The sequence below is a fragment of the Battus philenor genome, unplaced genomic scaffold (assembly GCF_028537555.1).
Source record: "Battus philenor isolate CCGP_79_NKW_IND1 unplaced genomic scaffold, ilBatPhil1.0.hap1 SCAF_1, whole genome shotgun sequence".
NCBI lineage: Eukaryota > Metazoa > Arthropoda > Insecta > Lepidoptera > Papilionidae > Battus > Battus philenor.
Genome location: NW_027181661.1, coordinates 6,924,436 through 6,949,905, shown reverse-complemented (window position 1 = coordinate 6,949,905; position 25,470 = coordinate 6,924,436). Strand labels below are relative to the sequence as shown.

General features: G+C 32.4%; 1 protein-coding gene across 1 annotated transcript in view; it reads right to left on the bottom strand.

The window, feature by feature from the left end:
* LOC137919493 (facilitated trehalose transporter Tret1) overlaps positions 1-25,263 on the bottom strand; it is a 31,271-nt gene extending 6,008 nt beyond the window's left edge. The window contains 7 exon segments of the mRNA XM_068762589.1: positions 406-493; positions 1,164-1,247; positions 2,495-2,650; positions 5,712-5,914; positions 7,488-7,592; positions 14,395-14,527; positions 25,062-25,263. Coding sequence (XP_068618690.1) covers positions 406-493; positions 1,164-1,247; positions 2,495-2,650; positions 5,712-5,914; positions 7,488-7,592; positions 14,395-14,527; positions 25,062-25,064 — 772 coding nt within the window. The 5' untranslated portion in view covers positions 25,065-25,263.
* Positions 25,264-25,470: the final 207 nt, after the last annotated feature.

Below are 25,470 nucleotides of genomic sequence, written 5' to 3'. Positions count from 1 at the left end.
TATGAAAACTTTCTTTCTTTTGTGGTTAATTTTATGTCTTCTTGATTGTAACATATTTCCGAGTGGAAATGGAGATAGGAAATATGAGTTTTTACACTAATTTAAAGCTTTCTGCTGACAAATGAGCTATACCTTCACTTCTATAAAGCTTTTACACACACTACAAATCTATTGTTAATGTTCGTTATGCAATCTTTGCTACAAGCGGGTTCATGGTTCATACTAAAGTTCCTTCAATTAAGAAGTATATAAAAGAGTAATTTATAATTAAAAAAATTACTACAAACTTGACTTTTAGTTTTTCATTTTAGATTACATATATTTTTATGCGATATACATTATACTTTAATTAATTCGCGGATGTTCTTTTAAGATTAAGTCTTATTTAAGAAAAGTCACACGAACCTTTTTTTGTGTTAAGCTGTGTTTGTATTTCTTTGAGTTCTTCTTCGACCGCTTCCGGTGTGGTCCAACCACGAAGCCATTGTAAACTCTGATATTATCATAATAATATTAATCTTGTACCTTTAATGTTAAATCATAACTGTTAATGTTTTTTTAATAGTTTTAAAATAACAATATCTATTGCAGAAGTTCCAACGGTTCTCTCGATTTCATAATTATTTTTCAGTGTTCTGCATTTTTGGTTTTCATTGTTTACTTTAAAATATTTATGGGCGTACAATGCATCTATACTCTTCTCCTTATTAATATAAATCTAATATCTTTCCTTCGACTGTCTTTTGTGATGTAATTTCTAAAAATCATAATATAATACATAATTTACCAATTTTTATACCTATTAGAACGATAGAAAATTTGCATGTCTAATGAACGGCTTTTCCGCCCTACTTTCAGGTGGAGTTTTGTAAAATCTGTCCTTAGCTGATCTCAATTTCTTAAAAGAATTATTTCTAGTAAATATCAAATCTCTTAACCTTTTTGTTCCAGATATATCATGATGAGTTAGTACAAATATGAGTCTCATATGATATGTTTCATATAAATTATGAATACGCTTTAATTCATGTTTTATGTCGTTTAAGCAATAAAACATCTCAAGAGTTAGTACGACAAATAATTGTTGACAATTAAATGTATTTCAAAATGTTCTTCTCTAAGAAGATCTATTACAATAATATATGTGTAATTACAAAACTCACCTCTCGGGCATCGGAATATCGTCTTTTAGAGACGAGCCAATGGGGTGATTCCGGGATGAAGAATAAAGTCACTACAGCTAAGACCTGCGAGAATTATTACATTTTAATATGCAGCCTTTTTAAAACACTTCATCCACAGTCCATTACGAATTGGTAAGGCCGCCTCCGATCTATTAATTCCAATAATTCTATACCCAGCAGTGGATGCCCTATAGCTGAAATGATGAATATTGATAACATTTGTTAATCTTTATATAATTATATACAACACTGGAACGTTACAATACATTTTAACATTAAAAACTTGACAGCAAGTGTGCTTTTTGTTGTAAAAACCGACAAGCAATTATTTATAGTTATTGTGAAATGTAGGGGTGTGCGTGCGCGTTTGCGTGTGTGTTGCCGGGTCTGTTGCGAAGATACTTCCACTCAGAAAGAGAAGTTTATCTATCGATCTTGCAGGCCGTATTTGAAGACCGTATGTACGTTTCATATACATGGTTCTAGAAATGGTCGGTTTCCTTACACTATTTTTATTTAATAGTAACATATTTCGTTTTCGTCGTCATTTCAGCTCATAGACGCCAACTGCAAGGGGTAGTCTTGCCACAAAGATATGCTTGGAACGGTTGGCGATCGCAGTGTGATATGGTACGCATAGGACACAGGACACTGGACTGATAATCAGTACAAAAAGTGTGAATTATGTATTGTGTACCAGGAATCGAACCCGCGGCCAACGGTCACAAGTCTTAGGCCTCTATTGCATGGCTACCACTGCTCGCTAATACATCTTTAAATAAAAACATTCACCAATCGAAAGTAAATTATCTTAAAACAGTTAAATGCTGTATCGCTAGTGAATTAAGTTCCGCTGCATAGTATACGAGGAAATCGACAAAATATGTTTCACTTTTCCTAAAGATCACAAAATCAAGGTAAACAAGTATTGCGTAGACCAAGTGTCCACAAAATAACTAATCTCTCTATAACCGTATAAAAGATTTAGGCCTGTCAGAAGCGAAACATTAACTTTTTTTAAAGGCGCATTGGAGAAATTATATATTCGAAAATTATAATATTATATTCGAAAATTGGTTAGTTAGGTGGAAAAGTTTAATCAGTCTAAGTAAAAAGGTAGGTATTTTAATATAAAGCAAGGTCTCCTTAAACCTGCTAAGCAGGTCGCCAGCCCCGAGTACCGCATCCGGTTCTGGTCCCTACAACAAGATACACCCGCTCGACACTTATACCCGCGAATCCGTGGAACGCTGACGTCTCATGAATTTTTATTACATAAATGTACAACGATTTATTATAATATAACTTACCGTAATTGCCATGTTAATCAAGGTCACTGTGCGCCAGTACATCAGGGTGCCGAAGAGAAACTGGGTAAACACACCGATGATGATACACATTGAACTGGTTGCAGAGAGGGCACCACGTAGGTGTGGCTGTGTGATCTCTGCCACGTATGTCAGCACCTGTTATTGTATAATTTTGTGAAAATCAATAAAACCCTTATTCGTACTTCCGGCCCATAGATGCCCACTGCAAGCTATATACCTCTTCTAAAGATATCTATTTGGTAGTTCCAAAGATCACGCTTAGTAGGCGGTTTGGTGATCTCAATGTTATATTACGATACGCAGAGGACGCTACTATCCATCCTCTGGAAACTTGTTTATGAACAGTGGCTATTCTATATAATTAATGCACGAATTGTGAATTATATCAGATTGTATCGCGAGAATCGAACCCACTGCCTACGACCACTAGTTGCAGTCACTACCACTGTTCTAATAAGTCTAATTCAGTGATCTATGTTTATTTTTGAAGTATTTATGTAATAAAAATCTGAGGTGACAGACTTCGTATTTTCAATTATACTTCGTATTTATAGGAATGTTGTTACTTATTGATTTGTGTTTTAATAAAAACGACCAATAACAAAATCAAGTTTTCTGTTTGATATAATCAAGTTTGAAGTTAATTATTTCTTTGTAACCTGCTCGACTACTTTCTAGTAAATATTCATTGGTTTTGCTTACGTAAAATGTTGTTCAGAAATTCATAAATGATTTATACATTGAGAATTTTCACAAGTTAAATCCAAAATTACGCTATAACCTAATTACTAAGTTACATGTAAGTTATAAAAATAATAATAAATGTGGAAATGTGTGTGCAAAATTTACTAAACTACTTTTACATAAAAATTCGAAAATCAAAAGTTATATTTAAGAATTTTAAAATATTTTTATACAGATATTTTTATATTTATATTAAAACTGGACCATATAACGAAAAAACTTTTAGGAGTCACCAATGTATCATTTGTGAATTAAAATAATATCCTCCGTTGCCGTATTAAAACATATAAAGTACGCAATAAAAACTGCATCTTAGAAGTTTTATTTTATGGAATGTACTTCACTGCAGCAAGGTTAAGAGATATAAAGATCACTACGTTTCGTCCATAGCCGTACGGCGACACATAGTATACTTACACCGTTTTAAAATAAAATTCAAAGGTTTACATTGCAAAACATTTTAAAAATGCGCTCTATGCTTAAGAAAAAAAAAAACCGTTGCGTTAGAATCCGTCGTCTTGTGTTTATGTTGATGGGGTAAAGATTCGGCTTAGTGTTAAAATTTTTATCCAGTGATTGTCAAAGCTAATTGGCTAAAGGCTGCAGGACGGCCTGCAGGGCAAATCGGAATTTTAGCAGCAATTAAACAGTAATCTTCGTGTGGTTTTATTACGAGTAACGAGCAAATGCATCTCACAGAGATATTGAGTTCTGTTTATTCAATTCTAGCTACCATATAACTCTCAACGCCCAAGATCACATAGCGCTCGTTGCGTCTTAAAACTAGTTTCGTGCCTTTTTATGTCCATTTAAAACGCAATCATGCGTGTAAGATCTAAGATTCATTATTCTTTAGCAACGAAAATAGTTTCCACTGTAAATCTACATAGAAGGCTTCTTGAAATCGAGTCCACCAGTTACAGGCGTTACTAGTTTTATAAGTTTTTAATGCACATTTGCCGTGCGCTAGTTAATATTACAAATCGATTGAAGCAGTCATGGAAATATTTGCGATAATAGTAAGCTTCTACATTGTAACTGTAGTATGTATTGGTATGCAAAGAGTTTGTCGTTGGGTACGACAATTCAAGACGTTTCAAGACGGACACGACCGACGAAATGGAGAAACTACTAATAAAACTGCATATTGCAAATGTTATTTGCATATACTTGTTTATATGAGAGACGGTTGTATAATCTCTCCGTTTACAAAATATTTAATCAAGGTATAGAAACGAAGTTTTTTATTTTTTATTTATAAGGATTTCACCTGCACCAGATGAAAATAACTGGCAAACCGATCAACAGTCATTTAACTAAGGAATACACCCGAGCCAAAGATATATTTGTTTTTATATTTAATCAGAAACACATACATTTTAGATTTTATTTTGACCCATTATTGTTATATAAAAATACTGTCAATTGACTCATTATCAAAAAGTATATTATGTATTTATTAATTTATCATATATTATAATTAATTATACCATATTTCTATCTATAAAAGATCAATTACAGAAAACAGTTGTGTACGATATGAGAATAACGCCAGAAGAGCCCGATTTGATAGAATCTATATTCAAATAACAACTTAAGCTACAAGTGTTTCAAAAGCAATTTTATTAGAGAATAGCTCTCGATAAATTCAACTCGGTTTTTTTAATCATTTTCACAATGTTCTTAATCACACAAAAACGCTTCACACTTATAAAAGGATTTTTACAAGCTTCTATTTAATTATTTCTATAGTTTACGAGAAAATTCTGAGATTAAAACATTAAATGAGAGTGTATTGTGTACTATGCACAGTTGCCCACAGAAAAGTCACTAATTTTATGAAGCTTCGTTATTTCTAATGCCAACCTGACGTCCCTATTTTTAATAAGTGTATTGATATTGTTACGGGCATAGAACAGATTGTAAAATATGTTCAGTTATTTATAGTCCTAATATTTATTTCGCTAAATTTTTTTTTCTTAGAACATATCTCGGTTTCATATTAAAGATTGCATGAACTTCTGTCTTTTGTACCACACAACTATGTTGACATCAGCAGCATTACCCCATATCAGTAATTTATACGACATAATGCACTGAAAATAATTAAATCAGACTTATAGAGTTATGTTATATACGTATATTGCGGAACTGATTTTGTTCGATAAATCACAAATATGCTGGCCTATTGTAGACATCCGTGTAAAGTTAGTCCAAGAAAAACTGCAGTATATCTTGTGAATTATTAAAATCCAATTATTATTTAATATGTTGAAGGTTGTATATTACCTTGTGGGCGCCGGAAGACACTGGATATAGACCGCTACCAATCAGCCTTATTGGAAATCTATGTGACTGGACTTTGTCCAGCAGCGAATGCCTTATGACTGAAATGATTCCGTATATATCTCTTTGTTATTTTTAACATTTTAATAATTTCTTTTGGACTTACAGGTGCCTCTAGGATTCCTCCCGACAGGCCTGTGAGGAGGAGTGCGGCGTATAGGTGTCCAGCGGTGGTTGAGAAATAGATCAGAAGCCATGCGACGAAAAATGGGAGGTTGACAGCTTGCATAGCGCGCCGTCGCCCCATTGGTGTTGTTATTACACCTGATAGCGCGCAACCAAGCGGCACTACGATGTAGTTTATTGATCCTGGGTAGAAAGGTTATATGGTCAGTTTAATTGTACTATAACTTACTATCTGAAATTATATCTTAGACGCGATATTTTAAATTATCTCTATTTTATCGATAAGCTGAATAGAGTATTCACAAAACAATACAATCTTACCCCAACACAGCGCTGGTACATGAAATTTTATAATTCACAACTCTATGATACATAAACATATCCATGACACTATGATGATTTATGTGTATATATATATATATATATATATATATATATATATAAAATATAATTGTGTGTGTGTATATACCGGAGAGAAGAGGGAGTGAACATTATGGATCGGACACAGCTTAGGATGTCCGCCCACAAGGTGTTAAGGTCGTTGGAAGACGCTAGATGCAGACAGATTCCAACTGGTTACATTGAAAATATAAAGGGGAGTTCTATGTATAGCAATGGATGTTCTGTTGCGGAAAAGATGATGATGAAGCAATAATTATCAGTGGTTATATAAACACAAAATTAGCCATAAGACAGACAAAAAAATTAAAAATTTGATACACGTTTTGATTCATCATTCAAATTGAGTAATACACCTTCAATATCACAACTGACCTCGTGACACTACGTGTCATATATAAATACGCTTATAACACAATAAAAGTTAGCAAAGGCGAATGTAGCAATTTATGTGAATGTACAACTTATGCATAAGATGTGAGTTGTAATAATAAAGAATAATAAATACGATGCATTTGTGTGACAGTTGGTGTGATATTTTATTTGTAAAGTGAACGACCTCCATTGCCATTTTAAATAAAACACTTTATTTAAAATTTCATGGTGTTTAGTTAAGAGGATTTTTATATATCTGTCTCTTTCTCGCTCATCCCACATTAATACTACTTACATTACTTACCTCGGTGCTATTAAAAAGCAATTCACGATAACGTTTTAACAGTTTTAAATTAAATTAATAATGACGGAAAATTTATATCGTATCAATTTCTGACTTTACGTATGTGTTATTTTTGTGTACGATTTTTTTTAATTTGTTTAGGAATAAGCTGAATGTATTTGTACATACAAACATGGCGGATAATTCTATTTAAACTATTTATAACTCTCATGTAATTCTTAACTCATCATTAAAATTTCTGACCAATAATCGAATCATGACCCGCACAGCCATTAGTGAGTATAAGTTGATAAAATCTTTAACATACTAAAAAAATATCCTAATTTATACCTATAGGAGCCACTAAACTAGTATGAAAACAATATATTTTTAAAGAATAATTACAATACAATTTCGTAAATACATACCCATCTACTTGGCGAAAGAAATCTTGCTACTGAATTTCAAGTTTCTAAGCCTTATGGTTCCAGAGATATAGTGACGAGACACTGCATAAATATAAGTTTCTGTATGTGTATACGTTAAAGTTAATTTTTTAAATCAGAAATGTAATGAAAACTTTTTTCTTTATTTAGAATGTCATTATCAAGAGAACTCGTATGACACGCTTAACATTAAAAGTGCTTTTCTGTGCTTTGTAATTTTAAAATATAAAAAACTGTATTAAACTTTACTTACCGATCCAGGAGACTTCACTACTGTTTAAATGTATGGGCTCTCCATCACGAGCTTCACTGACGGCTGGTATAAGGATAGTGGGGAAGCCCAGGGTCATACCATATGCTACAACAGAAAAAAATTTTTAAAACATATCCTTTCATATTTAAAATTCACGTATCTAACTGTAAATTTAAGATATTAAAAATGTACTTAACATCCATAAAGCAATAATTTTACGTACGCAGTACACTTTACTCACAGCGATTAAGTTTATAGTTTAAAAATCTTTCATTTAGTTCAACATTTCCAGGTAATAAATGTTTACAGAACGTGTTAGGAGACCGGTTTAAATGAGTGTATGATATTTTGTAAGCGTCTTTGAGCTTCAAATAGAAACTAAAGCTTATACCATTCACATCTAATTCTAAAACCTTCATATACTCAATCAAATATAATATTTTACTAGAAATGATATTAAACCTATTTTAGCAAGTAGCAAATAACTGTAGAAATAAATATTTGCAGTGCCGATGTGATAACAACGGTGAAGAAACGCTGCCTTTAATTCGAAAAATGTCTGTTGTAGACAATAAATGTAGCATAATCATGGAGAATAGATCGCTCTAATAACAGGATGACATTAATTTTATTTTAAAGAGCAATCTTTTTATACATTGATGTTAATGACAGATGGTATACTTTGGCTGTACGCTAGTTTATACATGGTGATTGGTTATAGGTGTAAAAGTTTTTAAGCTTCTTACTGTCAAATGACCTATATATTCACTCCTGTATAATAAATTGATTTAAAATCAGACTTAAAAATGTCTACCGTTAAAAAAAGTTTTATGCACATGTTATTACAAATTATATCTGCGTATACTCTGCTTTATGAGCAGAGGTTGTTCAGTCAAATCGCGATATTGATAAAATATTTGACCAGAGTGTAAAGGCGATTTTATTTAAATTATTAAGTTTCACCTACTCGTTTCCGTTGACAACGTAAGCAAGGTTAAACTGTAGAAACTACTACACCGAACAATGATTAAGATACGAAGAAATGCACCCCAGCCAAAATTTCTTTCTTTTCATTTTCATCATGGCAATAGAAGCCGAAATGCTTTCTTTTTTTTTAAGGCCGGTTTTTTTTCAGAGCAGTCATATTAAAAAGACGTAATTTAGTTGATTAATGTCATCTCTTGTATCTGAAATTATCAGTTTGTTTAGTACAATCTCAATTTAGAAGAAAGTTATGAAAAGATGCCTCGAAAATTTAGCTGGATTTATATAAAAAATATCGCTTAAATTTAAGCCACAACCACTTTATAAATATTAATATATGAAAAATGTATTAGCACATGCGTTGTTGTTTATTTATGTACTTACTTTCTAATTTGATGCTAAAGAATACGATTATTAAAACTTACAAATAGCCGGTTTATAATGACGATGAATGTCCTCCCTCATTAATAAACTTATTTATATACAATTAACAATGTAAAAACAAATTTGATGATTTTAATAATGTTATTATAAAGTTTTAAGACGCTAAACTATTAAATGCCAAAATAAGTCTGAATTATTTTTACTTTTATTTTATTTTATTCCATATATATAACAAAACACAAAAAAAGTTATAATTATAGCACCTCTTGCAAAATAAATATTTTATTACTTTGTCAAAGATGTCATAATCAACAAGAACGACTAGAAATAGATGATATTAGATAAATTTTGCCAGTAAATAGAGAAGTCTATTCGTCATCTATAATCAGTTCTTTTAACAGAGCTAGGTTTTTTTAACATAGTACAATCAAGGTTAAGACAAAAATAATGAACTGACACATTATTTCATCATTATTTCAGCCGTTGGTTGTCCAACGCTGGACACAGGTTTGCCCAGAGATTTCCAATAGGACCGGTTAAAAGCGGTCTGCATCTAGCGTTTTCCGACGAACACTTCAACGTGCCATTCTGCTTAGATAAGTCGATTACTATTACGACAAAGCCTTCGCCATGGCTCGTTTAGCAACTGCAAAGTTAAAGATTTAAATATTTATAATAAAGTATTTTATGTGACCCCAAAGCATTGGTAATTATATAATTATTATTAAGCATATATAAAATATTACATCTTTACCTCATTTAAGAGATACCTTTCGGAAGCCTATTTGATAATTTTAGAGCTAATTTCATGAATACGATTTTCGTACAGATTATTGTAATGAGGTAACCTGAACGATTTCAAAGCTAATTGTGTTATTTGACTTCTTCGGAATAGCGTTAATAATAAACATTGTTGCATCTAGATACGAGTATTGTGCAAAAATTAGTGACTATATATCTTTTGGCAAAATATGATAATTATTTTAACTTGTTACAAACTGGAAGGAAAATGACATAACTATTTAAAATATTATGCACCCACGCACACACGCACGCACGCACGCCCGCACACACGCACACACACACACGCACACACACGCGCTCACACAGGCGGACACATACGCATACACACACGCACACACACACACATATCAATCATATATATATAAACATCTTTAAAACATATTAATGTAAGAAACTTCTGATCTAAATTGTTATATTTACTATTAGAATGCTAGAAGGGAGGCTGTTATTTTTATTATTTAAGGCAAGTATAAGATGGCTCTCGTTTTAAATATTTAGAAGACTATTTTGAAAATAAAAAGAGTAATACGCCGTAAGGAGGGAGGAGGTCGATGTTCTTAGCATTATATCAAAGCTTAAGATATTTTAACACAATAAAAGTACTCTAAATCATAAATATGAGCGTACTTGCATATGGTACATATGTACCATATGCAAGGCAAACGAAAACAAAACACGCTTGTCCTACTTGAAATCTACGGGCGAAGCCTATGTGCAGAAGTGAACGTCCTTAAATAATATGATACATGATATGAAATGTCTATACTGATAAAACTATGCGAATGTGCGTTATGCATTTCGATAATTTACGAATATGCATTTCAATAATTTTTTAAAAAACCGATAATTTATACACCGTGCAAAAGCGAAATCATGTAAAACTGCTACTTTGTAAATGAGTAGATAATTGTATTTTGCTATTACCGACTCATGTTTTTGTTGTTTTTTATTTTATATCTTTATTAAATGTTAGTACACAGTCAAAATAATAGTGTTAAATTTAGAAACAACTTACTAATTTTTTTTGTCAATTTTGAAGGTCTAGGCAGTGAAAGTCTTTTATTGCCATGTATTATAATAATTTTCCGACGAAATATAACGAAGATTTATTGAGCGTATATGATGGGACAATTGTTCGTAAATAAGGCATATTAGCGAATTCATTTAACCGAAATAGCGTTCGATTTATATTAGATATTATAGATATTAGTTCTGGCAACAAATTGATCTTATCTTCATTTGTCCTGTTGGCATGAACTGAAAGGATTTCCGATAATCCGTTTTAATTAGGACGTAGTTGTGATAAAATACGTTTTGATTATGTCAATATTGTTTCAATTTTTTTCGTCGTCGTCGTTTTAACCTTTAAAAATCTATGGGAGGATATATCATAATCGCCACGAACAGCAGGCGGGTTGCCGATCGCAACGTGGTATTAGCAGAACTGCTCAAATGGCAATCAAAATTAATGAACAAAATGTACATTACATACATAATTACATACATAATACTGTATCCCGGGAATCAAACCCGCACATGCATACACTTATATCTTTATACCATATATATCATATGTAAGAGATTTTCACCTATACACTGACTTACCATGATATCTTTAGAAACCATTAGGTTTAGAGAATAGAAAATTGAATTGATAAGAACATTCCTTTTGCCCAGTAGTGGTCGGCTTAGAACAGACTAAGGAGTTGGACATACATTACAAATATACGTAGTTTCAAACATGCTTGGTCAGAATATTTTTTGCCATGTTTAATAAATACTACAGATGGATTTTATGAAACTACATTCATCAACAGTGCGAGCAGGGACAGTTAATATATATACATACATATATATATATATATATATATATATATATATATATATATATATATATATATATATGTGTAACTTCCTAAACATCTTCACGCATTTTTATATCACTATCTCTGTTAAGATAGTTAGACTTTAACAAATCAATGTTGTTAATTCATAACAAATCTAAAAATCATTTGATTCAGTCTCACCGCACTGGTATGTTTTATAAACATTATGAGCGTAGTTAAAAAGTGATTTAAAAATATTGAAACAGCGTTACGCCTTTAAACAGACGTTTATAATTAACAAACATTTTATGTCGCACAAAGCTTATTATTATTTGTAATCACTACTTGCGTAGAATCAAACTCGGGACATCCGTTCACGTAAATGTAACCAGGCTAGAATTTGGTAAATACGAAGTTTTGGGTATTACACACGACGGAACAAAGAATTCTCTCGCTTCTACAATCAATACAACTACAGCTGAAACCATGACGTCTAGCGGAGTACCTTGTAAATGGTAATTTGAATGGTATCTTATCTTATAAAAACATTTCATATTTTCTATTATCTAGTAATCCTTCGACCAGTGCAAGATTGTACTAAATTTGGTATATATACTTAAAAAACTAAATGTTATATTTAAATTTCGAACTTGTCTTACTTCGTCGTCGATGTCAGCCTATATACGCCCACTGCATAGGCCGCCACCATAGATATATATGGGGGACATACCGTAATTGCCGCGCTTGGTTGGCAGGTTGGCGATCGCGTATATTCTGGAAACTTGTTTGTGAGCAGTCACAATCCGATATAACTAATTCAGAATCTTCAGCTGGAGAACTTGATTATCTTAATTAATTTTAATATCACTTCCCTTCACCCCACCTCACTTCAATTCACCTCACGTCACCTCATCCCACTTCATCTCATCTCATTTCATTTCATTTAATTTTATTCATTTATACTAATATTGATATTAATCGAATTTAAAGATTTTATCTGGGTAAAAGCTCGTCCACTTAAGAACGTGTCGCGTATTTTAAAAGAACATTTGTCACTTAGATTCTATAAGAGACGCACCGGTCATTATTTATCTGATAATTTAAAAATAATTTAAAGAAATAAAAGTAATATCGCAGAAAAATTTTTAACTGACGAGAAAAAAATTAGATTGAGTATCGTTTTAATGAGCAGAATGGTTAAGTTTATGCTAAAACTTCTATTAAAGCTTACCGATTAGTCCGCTCAGTACAACGTGGACACTATCCGACTCCAAGGACGATTTAGCGAAGTGTACAAGAATTGACCGAGCGGTATTTTTTTGCTAAAGGTAGCAAAACATCGGTACAAGTATGCCAAGACACGATTCTTGAAAATGTTGTTATGGTATTAATAAAAGATACAATAGAAAAAAGAAAAATAATGGTTCTTTTAACAAGACTCAACGCCGAGTCTTTATGACCTTTTCCACTCATATTTATTTGAACACAAACGTTTTTGTCTTTATTAGAGCAGAAAATTAGTCTTTATCTAATCTCAATCCTCTGAATTAAGATTTATGGTTAATATTAATAAATATGGCATGTTCTTAACACATTTGCTACGTTAACAATCTTAAAAATTACGAGATTACTATTTGGATTTTGTTCGTCGTATAAAACAAAAGATCCAACGACTGCCAGCATTAATACGTACATTGGTACGTGTTAATGCTATGACAATTTGAAATTTATGAAACAATCCTTAACATTGGCATCGATAAATTTTACTATGAAAATCGTGTGTGACTGTATTAATAACTGGCCTCAACGTTTAAGGATTATTAAAACCTAATGGAGATATATTGAATAAGCTTTATATATTTTAAATTTGTTGTTATTAAATTACCACAATTGGCGGTACAATGTAAAGTGTAAGGCGAGCGATCTAGTGTACGCTCTCCAACAAGATGGATAGGTCTAATTAAAACTGCCATTAAAAACTCAATAAATAAACGCTATCTGTCCGCTAGATACCGAGCTACAGAGCGACGCATAGCGAAACAAGCGGAAACAGAACCGTCTGGGACATGACCATGACCACTATGACAAGAGTGTATGAGTGGGAAGAAAAAGAAGAAAAATAAACTGCAATACATTACAGTAATAAATCTTGTATGTAATAACATAAAAAAAATTATTTAAAAAAAATTATAGCTAAATTATAAAACTATTAAAAAGTATGTTAAAATGATGTTTAAAAAACACATTAATATTTGTTACAATTATCACTTACTACTACACTATAATAAAATCCATGCGGTATTATCACTTTATTATCTAAAACAATACAAATCTTATAACAGTGCTTGTTAACTGTATTAAATTGTCATATGTTGGCTTAGTTCAGCGCATGCCTGCTTATAATGAATTTCACAAAATTCAACATATCTAAAACTCACTAGCTGGTCTAAACAACATTTTCTCTCTAAGGTTTTTCTTTCATTAAAGTTTGTCGAACCATGTCGTATGCCATGTTTGGTACTGTATTTATTATTTAATTGAATCAGGCGTTACCTTGCGGAAGTCCATCCTAAGTAAGAAAAGAAGTAATATTTAGTCACTTCCCCACATGCAGTGGCAGTCGTGCAACAAAGTGCTACAAAAGTCACTCTGTTTTTGGCACTAATCGGTGTAACATAACTCCTGAAGATGCCCTGTGGAGGGGTGAAACACGTGTTGAGTGAATTAACGGTGGCAGTTGTGTAATTCGCATTGTTTGCCGCATACGCATTTATCAGCGGGCTGGCGGGCGATGCACTTTGTTGCACGATTACCACTGCATGTGTGGTAATGGCTAAATATTGGTCCTTTTTTTACTGTATTTAGTATTAACTGGATTTCAAACATTGATCAGACAATTTATTACTTACCCAACAAAAGCAGATTTTTAACACTGACTGCTATAACTTGTGGCAGAGCTGTGCGAAATGTTCTCTCGTAGCCGTAGTGTTGTTGTTGTTCATCCGCCTCTCCCCGGCAACGCTCCTTTTCCATCCCACTCATCTGGTAACATTTTATTTATTGAGCATATTACATAATTAAAGAGAGAAAGAAGATTTATTGCTGACATAATATAAAAATATTACACGTAAGATCTTATTTAAATAAGAGTACTAACAATATGAACCCTTATAAAGCTACAAGAATACAGATTAAATCATACTGCAGCGCTGATTTTCAGTAAATTATTATTTGGAAGCAATTACGAAATATACAGGGTGGCTAGTTATAGGTGTCAGGGGTCAATATATAGGTCATTGGCTGTCAATCAATGGTTAATAAAATAAATAATAAATAACGTAATAATTATAAAGAAACAAGACTGTTTCCAAAATTCGTATTACTACATATTAAAATGAATTATGGCTTACTATTTGTCCCTATAGACTTTAGATTGCGAGAAGTTATTGGCCTGTGTTGCAATAACCTATTTTGAGAGATATCAATTTATTCAGAATGTTTCGAATTAAGTGTATAACCTTTAAAACCTTTATGCTGTAAATAAATTATAAATTTTACTTTTATTTACATAAAATATTTTTATTGTACTCTTTTACATATGTACATGCATTATTTGAAGAAAAATAAATGTATTTTATACACGTTATATCTTGGATGAATCTATAAAGACGTAAACTATGTTGAAGTTGTAGCTATATTATATTATTTGTTACTAACATTGATTGTTCGATTTGGAATCTATCGGGAGACCTGTGTTCAATAGTGGAGGTCCTACGACTGGAATGATATGTGATTCATTGTGTTGAAATGGTAGACGCGATACCATTTTAAAATTTTTAAATAACAAGTATAGTAAGTAATAACAGGTATTCCGGTAACCTTGGAAACGCTTTTGCATTTACATCGAGGAAGCGGATATGTAAGGGACAAATGATCATTACGATATATAAGGTAGACGAGAATGTTACATTATTTATATAACATTTTTTTGTTTTAATAAATTATGTTAAAGCATCGACGTTTGTGATTGTATTAATAATAATTCATAATTATTTTTTCTGATATTTATTAGAACTATCCGAGTCCGTAATTAACACGCAATTAGTAATTCAAATAGAAGAAAATTAACATGGAACACTGAGAACAGCATTCAACTAGTGTTTACGCAAACTTCCATGTGCTTTAAGCGTTTTAGCCTACATCAAGGCCTTTTTACCGGCTTCCGCGAATGCATTGAACCCTTCATCTAGCTAGATCTTTAAATCAAAATTTGTATCACTGTAAGTTGGTTTTTAATTTTAGGAAATAAAATGTCACACGGTGATGGTGAATGACTTACAAGTTTTTCCGGTGCTGTGTCAAGGATGTCCCTCCGCGATCGAGACGAAAGACAACCTACGCACGCGCGTTGTGATTCATAAAATTAGTAACTCTTTTGAAGGCAATTATATACTAAATTTCAATACACTCCTAAGTAATGTAGAGAAATTTAGAAAATACAATTATTTTGTTTATTACTAGAGAAAACCAAAAAACAACAAAAATTAATCCGATCATGCTGTGAAGGATTTTTTAAATGATAAAAGTAAAGTTTGTGAGTAAATTTCTCTAAGTACTGTATTAAGGAAAAATGTGTGCAACCCTTGTAGTTTTAAATTGAAGGATGCCTTATAGTGGAGTTCAATCTAATTCTAGTTTCTTTCAGATTGAGCACTTTAAATGATCCTATGTGGATGACTAAAAGAATAAATATTTAAAAAAGTCCTGCGCGTAACAATCCTCTTTAGGCAAAAGTGTTTGTATAGAGAAGCATCAACAATTACTAATACACTATGCAGGTTGTGTTGGTTCTCATACATAAGTTTTAATAAATTTTTAAATATTTAAAAAAAATTGTCGAACTTAAGTTACGGGACGCCCACTTCTCTCTATATTCCTTAAATTTAAGCGACCGCATTCAAAGGTAATAACAGCACTTGCCGTAATAGACGCGACGGCTATGAAAGCTGAGTAAACGACTCATCTTGTATCTAGTTAAAATTGAGTTATAAAAAATCATTGCTCGATAATGTTTAACATAACATGTTAGCGTTCAATACATAATTTTTTTACATAACTTCCTAAATGGCCTGTTAGTAAATAAATATGAACATGGCATCGGGTCTGGTCGTACTTTCATTTGTTAACGAACATTAAAACGATCAGAACCGATGCACGTCTTACCGATGTTTTACAGAAACACCTTGTGAATATTTAGATGTATATCATAATAAATCATGTCTTTAAAAAAAAGACTCATGTCACTCTAAACATTGTCAGCAATGGTCGCTAAAGAATATATTATGTGTAATGGTTCATAGTTTTTTTATTTATTTCAGAGTTAAACTTTCACGTATCATTATTATCATCATTCCAGCTGCAGAACGTTCACAGTTGATCGTAGACTTCCCACGCTGTTTTCAATAGGACTACTTCCCGCGTCTTCAAGCGACCTTGTGGGTGGATGTTCTACGCTGCACTTGGCAGTCCGTGGTCTTCACTTCAAAGCAAGGCGTCAGATGCCATGTTCAACTTGCATAAATATACATATTGGTTTGTCAAGGATGTTAGTATATTTTATGACAAAATAGCCTATCTTTTTAACATTCCTCACAGTTCGACAGTAAAAGTAAAAATATTATTTTTACTTTAAATATATGCAAAATAATATTTGCGTTATTGTAAAGTTACCAAGAGTAACAACACGCTTGTTAATAGAGTCAACAGCTGTGTACCTTGATGTAATAGGATGTCGCAATGTTCACGATTGTATCAACAAGTGGCACATTGTCACCGGCTCGACACGAATCGAGATCAATATCTAATTCATATGTCTAGATAACAGAGGTCAATCTCTGGTATCCTCATAAACGACCAGTATCAAGACGTACAAAGTATTTATCTCTTTTATTGACTGTAAATACAAACAGTAGATGGTGTCATATCGCGTGATGGGATTATTATATTTGACGTTTGCATATCAAATCAAAGAAATAACATTTTATGTTCTTTAAACAAAGATTGTAGTATAAGACAGTGTAATCTGGTATTAAATTGTCGTAATTAATGTTCAGAATATCCCTTCCATTACACGCAATGAAAATGATGTATTGTTTTGCCTACCTATAAAGTGTAGTTTTTTTTCATTTTACGTCAATTTCATTTGAATTTATAAAGCCGGTGGTAAAGAAAAGGCAGTTAAAATAAAAAAATTGTAATAAATTTAATCTTATATTATAAAAAGTAAAAACAAATTGTGATTTGCCAAATGTAGCCAAACATATCACAACTAACTGGCCGTGTAGGTACCATCTAATTTTCTTATGAGTAAGGTTTTCAATTCATTTTATTTTGATTTAAGATTTCAATTAATATTATTTTAATTTAATATAAAATAAATAACACAAATAGTGAATTTTTATGATTAAAATCAAAAGAAAATGTTTTTACACGTAAATTATTATTTATTATTTTTTGATATTGAAAGAACGATTTTACAAGGTACCTCTGGCCATCTGGAAGAAAAACAAACAAATACCATCATAAATTCAGGTATAGGAAATTCGTTGCTAGGCACTTCCCCCAAAGATTTCCAACAGGACCGTTTGGAAGCAGCCTGCATCCACTGCTTTCCGTATGGCTTAACAATGTCGTCTGTCTTGTGGGTTTCCATTACAAAATCTTAAGACATGTTCTGCGCTATGTAGCATGTGCACAGCTAATTTAAAAATGCCAATCAGCATACTTGCTGCGCTATGTCAGACTTTCTTTCTTCAACAGATCTCCTCTTTTCTGATTCGTTCTTGTAGGAAAATCCAGCCCCTACCCCTCTCCATGGGTCTTTAAGAATGCACATCAATTTAATATTACAAACATAATATCGACAACCAACTATTCAAAAAATATGATATGACCAAAAAGCAGCACTTCACGTGAGGAATTTCTCTTTAAGTACTTTTCCGTTAGCCGAACGAAAATAAAAATCGAAAAATAGTAGATAAATTTATCTTAAGCCTTAACGTTTGTAGAAAAAGTATGAAAATTGAAAATTTTGCTAGAACTGAAAAAGATGCACTCTTTTTTTCATGAGTTTGGTATATTAACAAAGAGTTGATCATGCAATCAGTATTAAGATTTCGCGTTAAGTTAGGTCATAAACAAATGTTATTGAATTCCGAATAAAACAGTTTTACCAAGAAAGAATGCTAAATGCAAGCGAAGTCGCTTGGCAACTTCAGGTTCACAACTAATAACATTTACGCCCGATAAAGGAATAATATTTTTTTTTTGTTTTAGCTATGTTTTAATAAAAGAACATAATAACTAGACAGGATGCTAATCACAATAATTATAATTGGCTATGTGAGCAGAAAGAGTTGTTTCTGTCTTACTCACACCAATTAATCACTCGAAACCAAACAGTTCGTGCTTCGACCCTTTGGGGCAATCTTGAATTGAAGTGCGAAACACGTATCGGGTGACAGCTCTTCTGTGGTTATATCTTGTTCCTTTACACCTGGTGCTCCAAGCGACCTGAGTCGTGGTTCCTAAACAAGTGATTTAGAACGACCTCAGGGTTCTGTCATATCTAATTGGCGGAATTTTTTATACATATTTTAATGATCATATATTTTTTTTAATATTCCTTCGTCCTACAGTAGAGTACAGCATAAGATATCCACCCATAGGATGGACAGGCGACAAGATTGTTAAGTTTATCGGAAGCCGCTGGACATAAGCCGCTTCAGTCGGGTCCCATTGAAAATTTAAGGCATACGGCTAAAATTATAATAATTATATCATCTTTGACAAGGTGATTTATGCATCTTGTAAGCAATTTAATTTGAGTGAATGAAGCCCTCCAGTGCCCATAACAAAAATTTATTTTTACCCCGGTCAAAAAGAGTTACTCTCTATTATACATAAAAATGCCAATAAGGTAAAAAATAGTAATCGATTCGTTAGTCGATCGAAAACCCTTTGCATGGGTTGCTTAGATGTTACGATTTTATTTTGTTTATTTAAACACGATACGCTGATTACCTTAAAACATACAGGTATACGACAAGGTCGTGAAGCTCAAGTCAAAGTAGCCGTCTAAAAATAACAATTGGAAATATGTAGTGTTAATTATTTTTTTATTATGCATGATTTAAAATATATACGATGATTCGTGTCAGCCTTGGCCTTAAAGCTGCGTCGACTGTTCTTAGTGACGCAATCAAAGGCAGTCACTCGAATCCGTTTGGTTAACCTCGTATACATTCATGTGATGATTTGAGTCCTTATCTAAACGCGAGCTGTGCACTATTATCATCTCTCAATTTTTTTAAAAAAAAAAGGATCCGATTTGATAATCGAACAAGCGTTCTGCAATTTACTTGAAAAATATTTTCAAGAACAATAGTATCGATCGATTTTATATATCTGACAACGTGATATTTTGAATTGAATTCAAATTACGAACACCTGAATTATTTATAAATTCTGTGAGAATAAAAAAATTATAAATCCGACAAAAGATATACCGTTCGTCGTCATTATTATTTCAGCCAGAGAAAGTGGAATCCCGGACGTAAACCTCTCCCCGTAGTTTTCCAATAAATCAGGCTAAAATCAGCCTACATCCTGCATCGACCGACGACCTAAACAAGGCCATTTGTTCACCTTGTGGAAGGACATATGTCTACTCGAAAGAAAATATTTTAACTATTATTATTAAAGTATTTCTAAATAATTAAGGAAAACATTAAACTTATCACGTAAAATATTAAATTGTTCATCTGAAAATGTTTTAAGACACACGTTACACCTGTGATAGAATACAGAGAATATTTAAATGAAATTTATAAAACTCAAAAGACAACATAGTGTCGAGCGACCTAAAGTAAGTACGCAATAAATATTCAAATGTATTTTGTAGAGTAACAAAACCATTTTGTGGAGCACAAATTGTGTTCAAATTTGATTATTAGTTGTATCTAAGATGAAATGTAAAAATGTGAAATATAAGTTTATCGGAAGACGCTGGGCACAAATCGCGTCAAGCCTGTGCTTTCGGAAATCTATGGGCCTTTTTTCCTAGCAGAGGACGTTCTATGACTGATGATGTTGATAAAAAGTTATTACAAACATCGCAACTAGAGACCTGTATTATAGAAAACCAATTCTAGTCACACAACATTCGTTAAAAGGCTTTTGAAAAATATAAATACAACTTAACAAACCGTAAACACTTGACGAAGTGAAATTCTTATGATAAGAGCGCTTATAACGATTTAAGTAGTATCGTAGTCAATAGGTTACATCTATAAGTAATTTGTGAACTTCATTGCGCACGCTGAAACTATTTTTTAACTTAATGTTGAATATAACCAGAAAGGAAAAAAAACTATACCAAGTAAAAAGTCAAATGGATACTTTATTTGCAATTGTTCACAGGAGCCGATTTCTTAGAAGTACCGTTCAGTTGGAGAATATACCATAATCGCCACGCTTTGCAGGCGTGTTGGCGCTTGCAGTGTGCTCGTCTGTGACCTTTGGGGCCGAAAGGTTTTCGAGAAACGATTCCCAGTCGGTAAACGCGGCGCGGGTAGGTCGCCCACTAGAGGGACCGACGACATAGTTAAGAACGCAAGAAGTTGACTGAGAAGAAAAAGAATTGTTCATTGCATTTTACACACCTCGAGTAGAGTACAAAACCTAGAGTGCTAATTTAATCAGATTACCTCTTCTGAAAATTTAGCGGTAACGACTATATGATTTATACACTATATATATATTTATGTTATTACATAAGTAACGTGTGACTGAAAGGAAAAAGCGCCAAAGGTCACTGTCTCGACCGATCAAACTCTTATAGATAACTAACTCACCCAATAGACATTCGTCTTAGCTGTGAACAAACAATTCGAAACGTAAGAAACAAAAACGAATTACCCTTGATATTTCAATAATATAGCTTTTTAATAGACAACATTGTTAATGCTATTTTCTGGTGCGTAAATACGAGTAAATAACGTTGATACTTTTCCAATACGGGATAAGTGACATATAATCGGCCATGCGAAGAATATACAGTTACAAGATTGATGCTAGTAACACTCAACGTCGGCCTTTGCGATTTATTTACAAGTGCGAGGCGTATTTAATTTTTATTACTAAGAACATTTCATGTCGACTAAATAATTAAATCGCAAAAATCGGTATCAAGTTATAGCTTGACCAAGGAAAACATGGCTTCTTTATACATAATAGATATATACTTGGATCGAATAATCAATGGCAAATAAACAAAAACGCGTTTTATGCTGTCGTGATGAAAAAGAGGCGCTCTTTTATGATGCTAGGCAAATAAATATAAAAATAATATCATGCATTACTTTATTTTTTCCATTTAATTAGAAAACGAATAAATAATTATGTACATATTCCCCATGTCAATAAAATCATCGTTTTAAATATCCGTATTTGTGACACATTGTCACTTTAACACTAGTTGTACAAAGATAACCATTAATTTATAAAAAAGAACAGATCAACCAATAAACTTCGCAGAGCATTGTTAAATTTAAAACTTGTCTTGATTATTCAATAAGCAGTATTAAATAGCTTGCATCAAATGAGGATTGAGGAGATATGTAAAGTTACGAAATTATTCGACAGTGCTGCGGACTTTAAACTCGGAAGGAGTTTAAGGAGTAGAATCCAAGGATCGGACATTTTTAAGGTCGTTCCAGATACTGGGTGCAGGTCGCCTCTATCCGGTTCTTGGGGAAATCTATAGGGGAGGCCTAAGTCCAGCTGTGGATTTCCTACGGCTGTAATGATTACGATAATGATGACAGATCACGCGATAAATGTTTGCAATGAAATTAAAAGAGTTCGCTTAATCGATAAACTATTTCCCTTCAGTTATTTTACATTAAGGGGTAGAGATATTGAAATGTATTATCAGGGTTTTTACTGGTACTCAAGATCCTTTATCATTAATTATACAAATAAAACGAATATTATCTACCCATGAATTCTTTAATTTGTTATTCAATTGCGTAGTAATTTATTTTAAATTATTTTATCTAAACCAGCGATGTAATTGTTTTAAGTCACATTTAATTGTGTTATCGTTTTTTATAAATAACTGTACATTAGTAAAAACGATAAAACGCCAATATGTCTTTCGACTCGCGCAAGAAATTGTCTCTTAATATTGCTAGGAGCGTAATTTAATCTTCTGTAGATCTTGAAGTTCTAACTACAGAGCAAAAGTATGGACGATCAGGATAGCTTCAATGTTTGCTAATCTCGTACAAGAGGCAGGACTATAAGAATCTCATTAATAATTTATTTTACAACTAATCTACGAATGGAATAAAATACGAATACCTTTATAATCATTATTGAACATACAAAACTTCGCATAGCAAAATATTTAACTATTAAACAAATAAAAACAAGTTGTACACCATGATACTTTAGTAATTTTACTAGATGAGGCAATTCATGAACCGATGATTGCGCAAACTATAGAACAGCGACCAGTGCATGGCCGCTAATGCATGGCCTTCTTGAAAGGTGAACTGTGTAAAATAAATCTTGATATTTGATTCGATTATAATATAGTAACAACACTTGTGTTTTTTTTAAAAAAAAAGATCGCCTGTGAAATTAAACATATTAATTTCAAAATATTTTTTTACAAAGAAAAACGTATCGGTATTTTTCATTCGTGCTGTATACAAATTTTATATAAAGAACATTTCAAAACGACAAAATTAATTATAAATTGATCAAAATTTAAACCTTAATTATTGTCACATAAATTATTTAAATAATTAAATATAAACACATTAAAAGTGTTAAAATAATTCAACATAAAAACTACAACTTTTAAGACTAAAGGTAATAGGACATTTATTAAGAACTCTGTTTTCACGGAAAATATTTTTTGTTATAGACCTAATTAAATTCTCGTTTTTACTGACATTAATTTTTTAAACCCATTTAATATGCTATAAATGGGTTTCAATGATTGACGGAAATGTTTTTAATTATTTAACTATTGCTCTTGTTAGAAACTTTCGTTGTGCGCTAACCTGCGGCGCTTGTATGTGGACAGCAGGATATAACTTGTCCTCTATATATTTTCAATGGTTAGAAGCGGCCTGCATCCGTCGTCTTATGACGACCCTAACAAGGTCGGAACTTTGTAGGTGGACGTTCTACACTGCGTTTGTCGGCACGAGGTCTCCACTAAAGAGTCTTAATACTCCAGCTATCTATTTTGCGGGCTATGTGGCGTGTCCACTGCCACTTCAACTTGTCAAAGAGTAAAACGTCTTAATTACCGATATGTTGCAGGGTAACTTAGCTGGTATAATTACTGAGGTTATAATTACTAAATGAACGCAGTATTGCAATATGCACTATATACGCAAGTCACATTGAACTACAGAGTAAAGAGATCGTACGTGGTTCTGTGCAGAATCGTATTAAAAAAAAAGTACCCGCTCTGGGCTGTTTGACTTATCAACAGGTAATTGGCCTCGTTTCGTCTCTCATGTCGTATAAAAACTGTCTGTGAAGGACAGTTCGAAAGTAATTACTTCGTTAGTTATGAAATGCTGTTGCTCAAATTTGTATTTTTATTTAATTAAAACTATAAAATTGCATATTATAATTCCATTAATAAATATAATTCGCTTCGCTGTTCAAATATATCTTATAAACATATTACTTTTACGAACATGAAAACAAGGCAATAACATATTACGATTCGAATCCTTTAATAACAGTGCGATCGTAACCTAGATAACTCGAGTTAATTGAATCAAATAGATACAATTTTTCAATTAGGAACAGAGGTAGGTAGGAGATATTAAAAAAATTTAAACAGTTCACCCATTTTGTTTAATAGATATAACAAAGAACAGTAAAACGTTAACGTAATATTGCAAGTGACAGTCGCTAAGAACACCAGAAACCAATCGCAGCGAAAAATAACCAACGCAAAGCAATTTTGGAAATATACCAGTAAATTTTAATTGAATCTAAAATATTTAACGTTACTCTAGAAAGAGCAAAGATTATTAATTTTTAATAAATTACATATATTAAGTGTATAAATTATCATCGTCATCATTTGTACCGTAGGACGTTGTTGTATATCTTTATGTTGGTCATAGACCTCACCCGTAGATTTACAGTCCCACGCTGCACTTGCCGATTCACGTCTCCACTCAAGAAACTAAAGTCGATAGCAGCGACTGTATTTATGTGCAGCTAAGCCATTAAGACTATCATAACTCTTATGACACTACTAAGATACGTTGACAATATTATTCATCAGACTTCTTTTAAAACATATCTCTCGACAACAATCGTCTTGGAACTTTAACAGTGTGTTGAAGGTGGTATGATATTAAAATTATTTTAGTGAAAATACGTAATTGCTGGTAATTGGCGCATACGCAGTGCAACACGGTTATCGTATCTAAATACTAGTAATAGGTCTTCCAGAGATATAAACGGTACTTACCATAAAGTTAAAACCCCGTTTGTAGTTACTCTACGTTATGCAAAACAAACTTTCCATTCACTGCCTACCAATATAAACAAATCTAAATTTATGTTGTTTTAAATATTAATAATTCTTTATGAAAATACTTAAACACAAACGATTTTTTAATTATGCTGGGAACGTAAACAATAATGCAAAATCACTAACAATCAATCCGCTTGCGGGTAAGTCGCGCATGAAACTGACGAAGCGCATGCGACGATGCCGCTCCAATGTTAATACGCAACTGACTGCCGCTAACTATACCATCACTCCAATACTTAGCTCTCTAGCTATTCGTCAAGTAGCAACACAGAGTAACAACAATAAATCCGTTCGCATTACTTTATCTAATACACGTAGTTGTTCCTTAAAAATTGTCACTAGT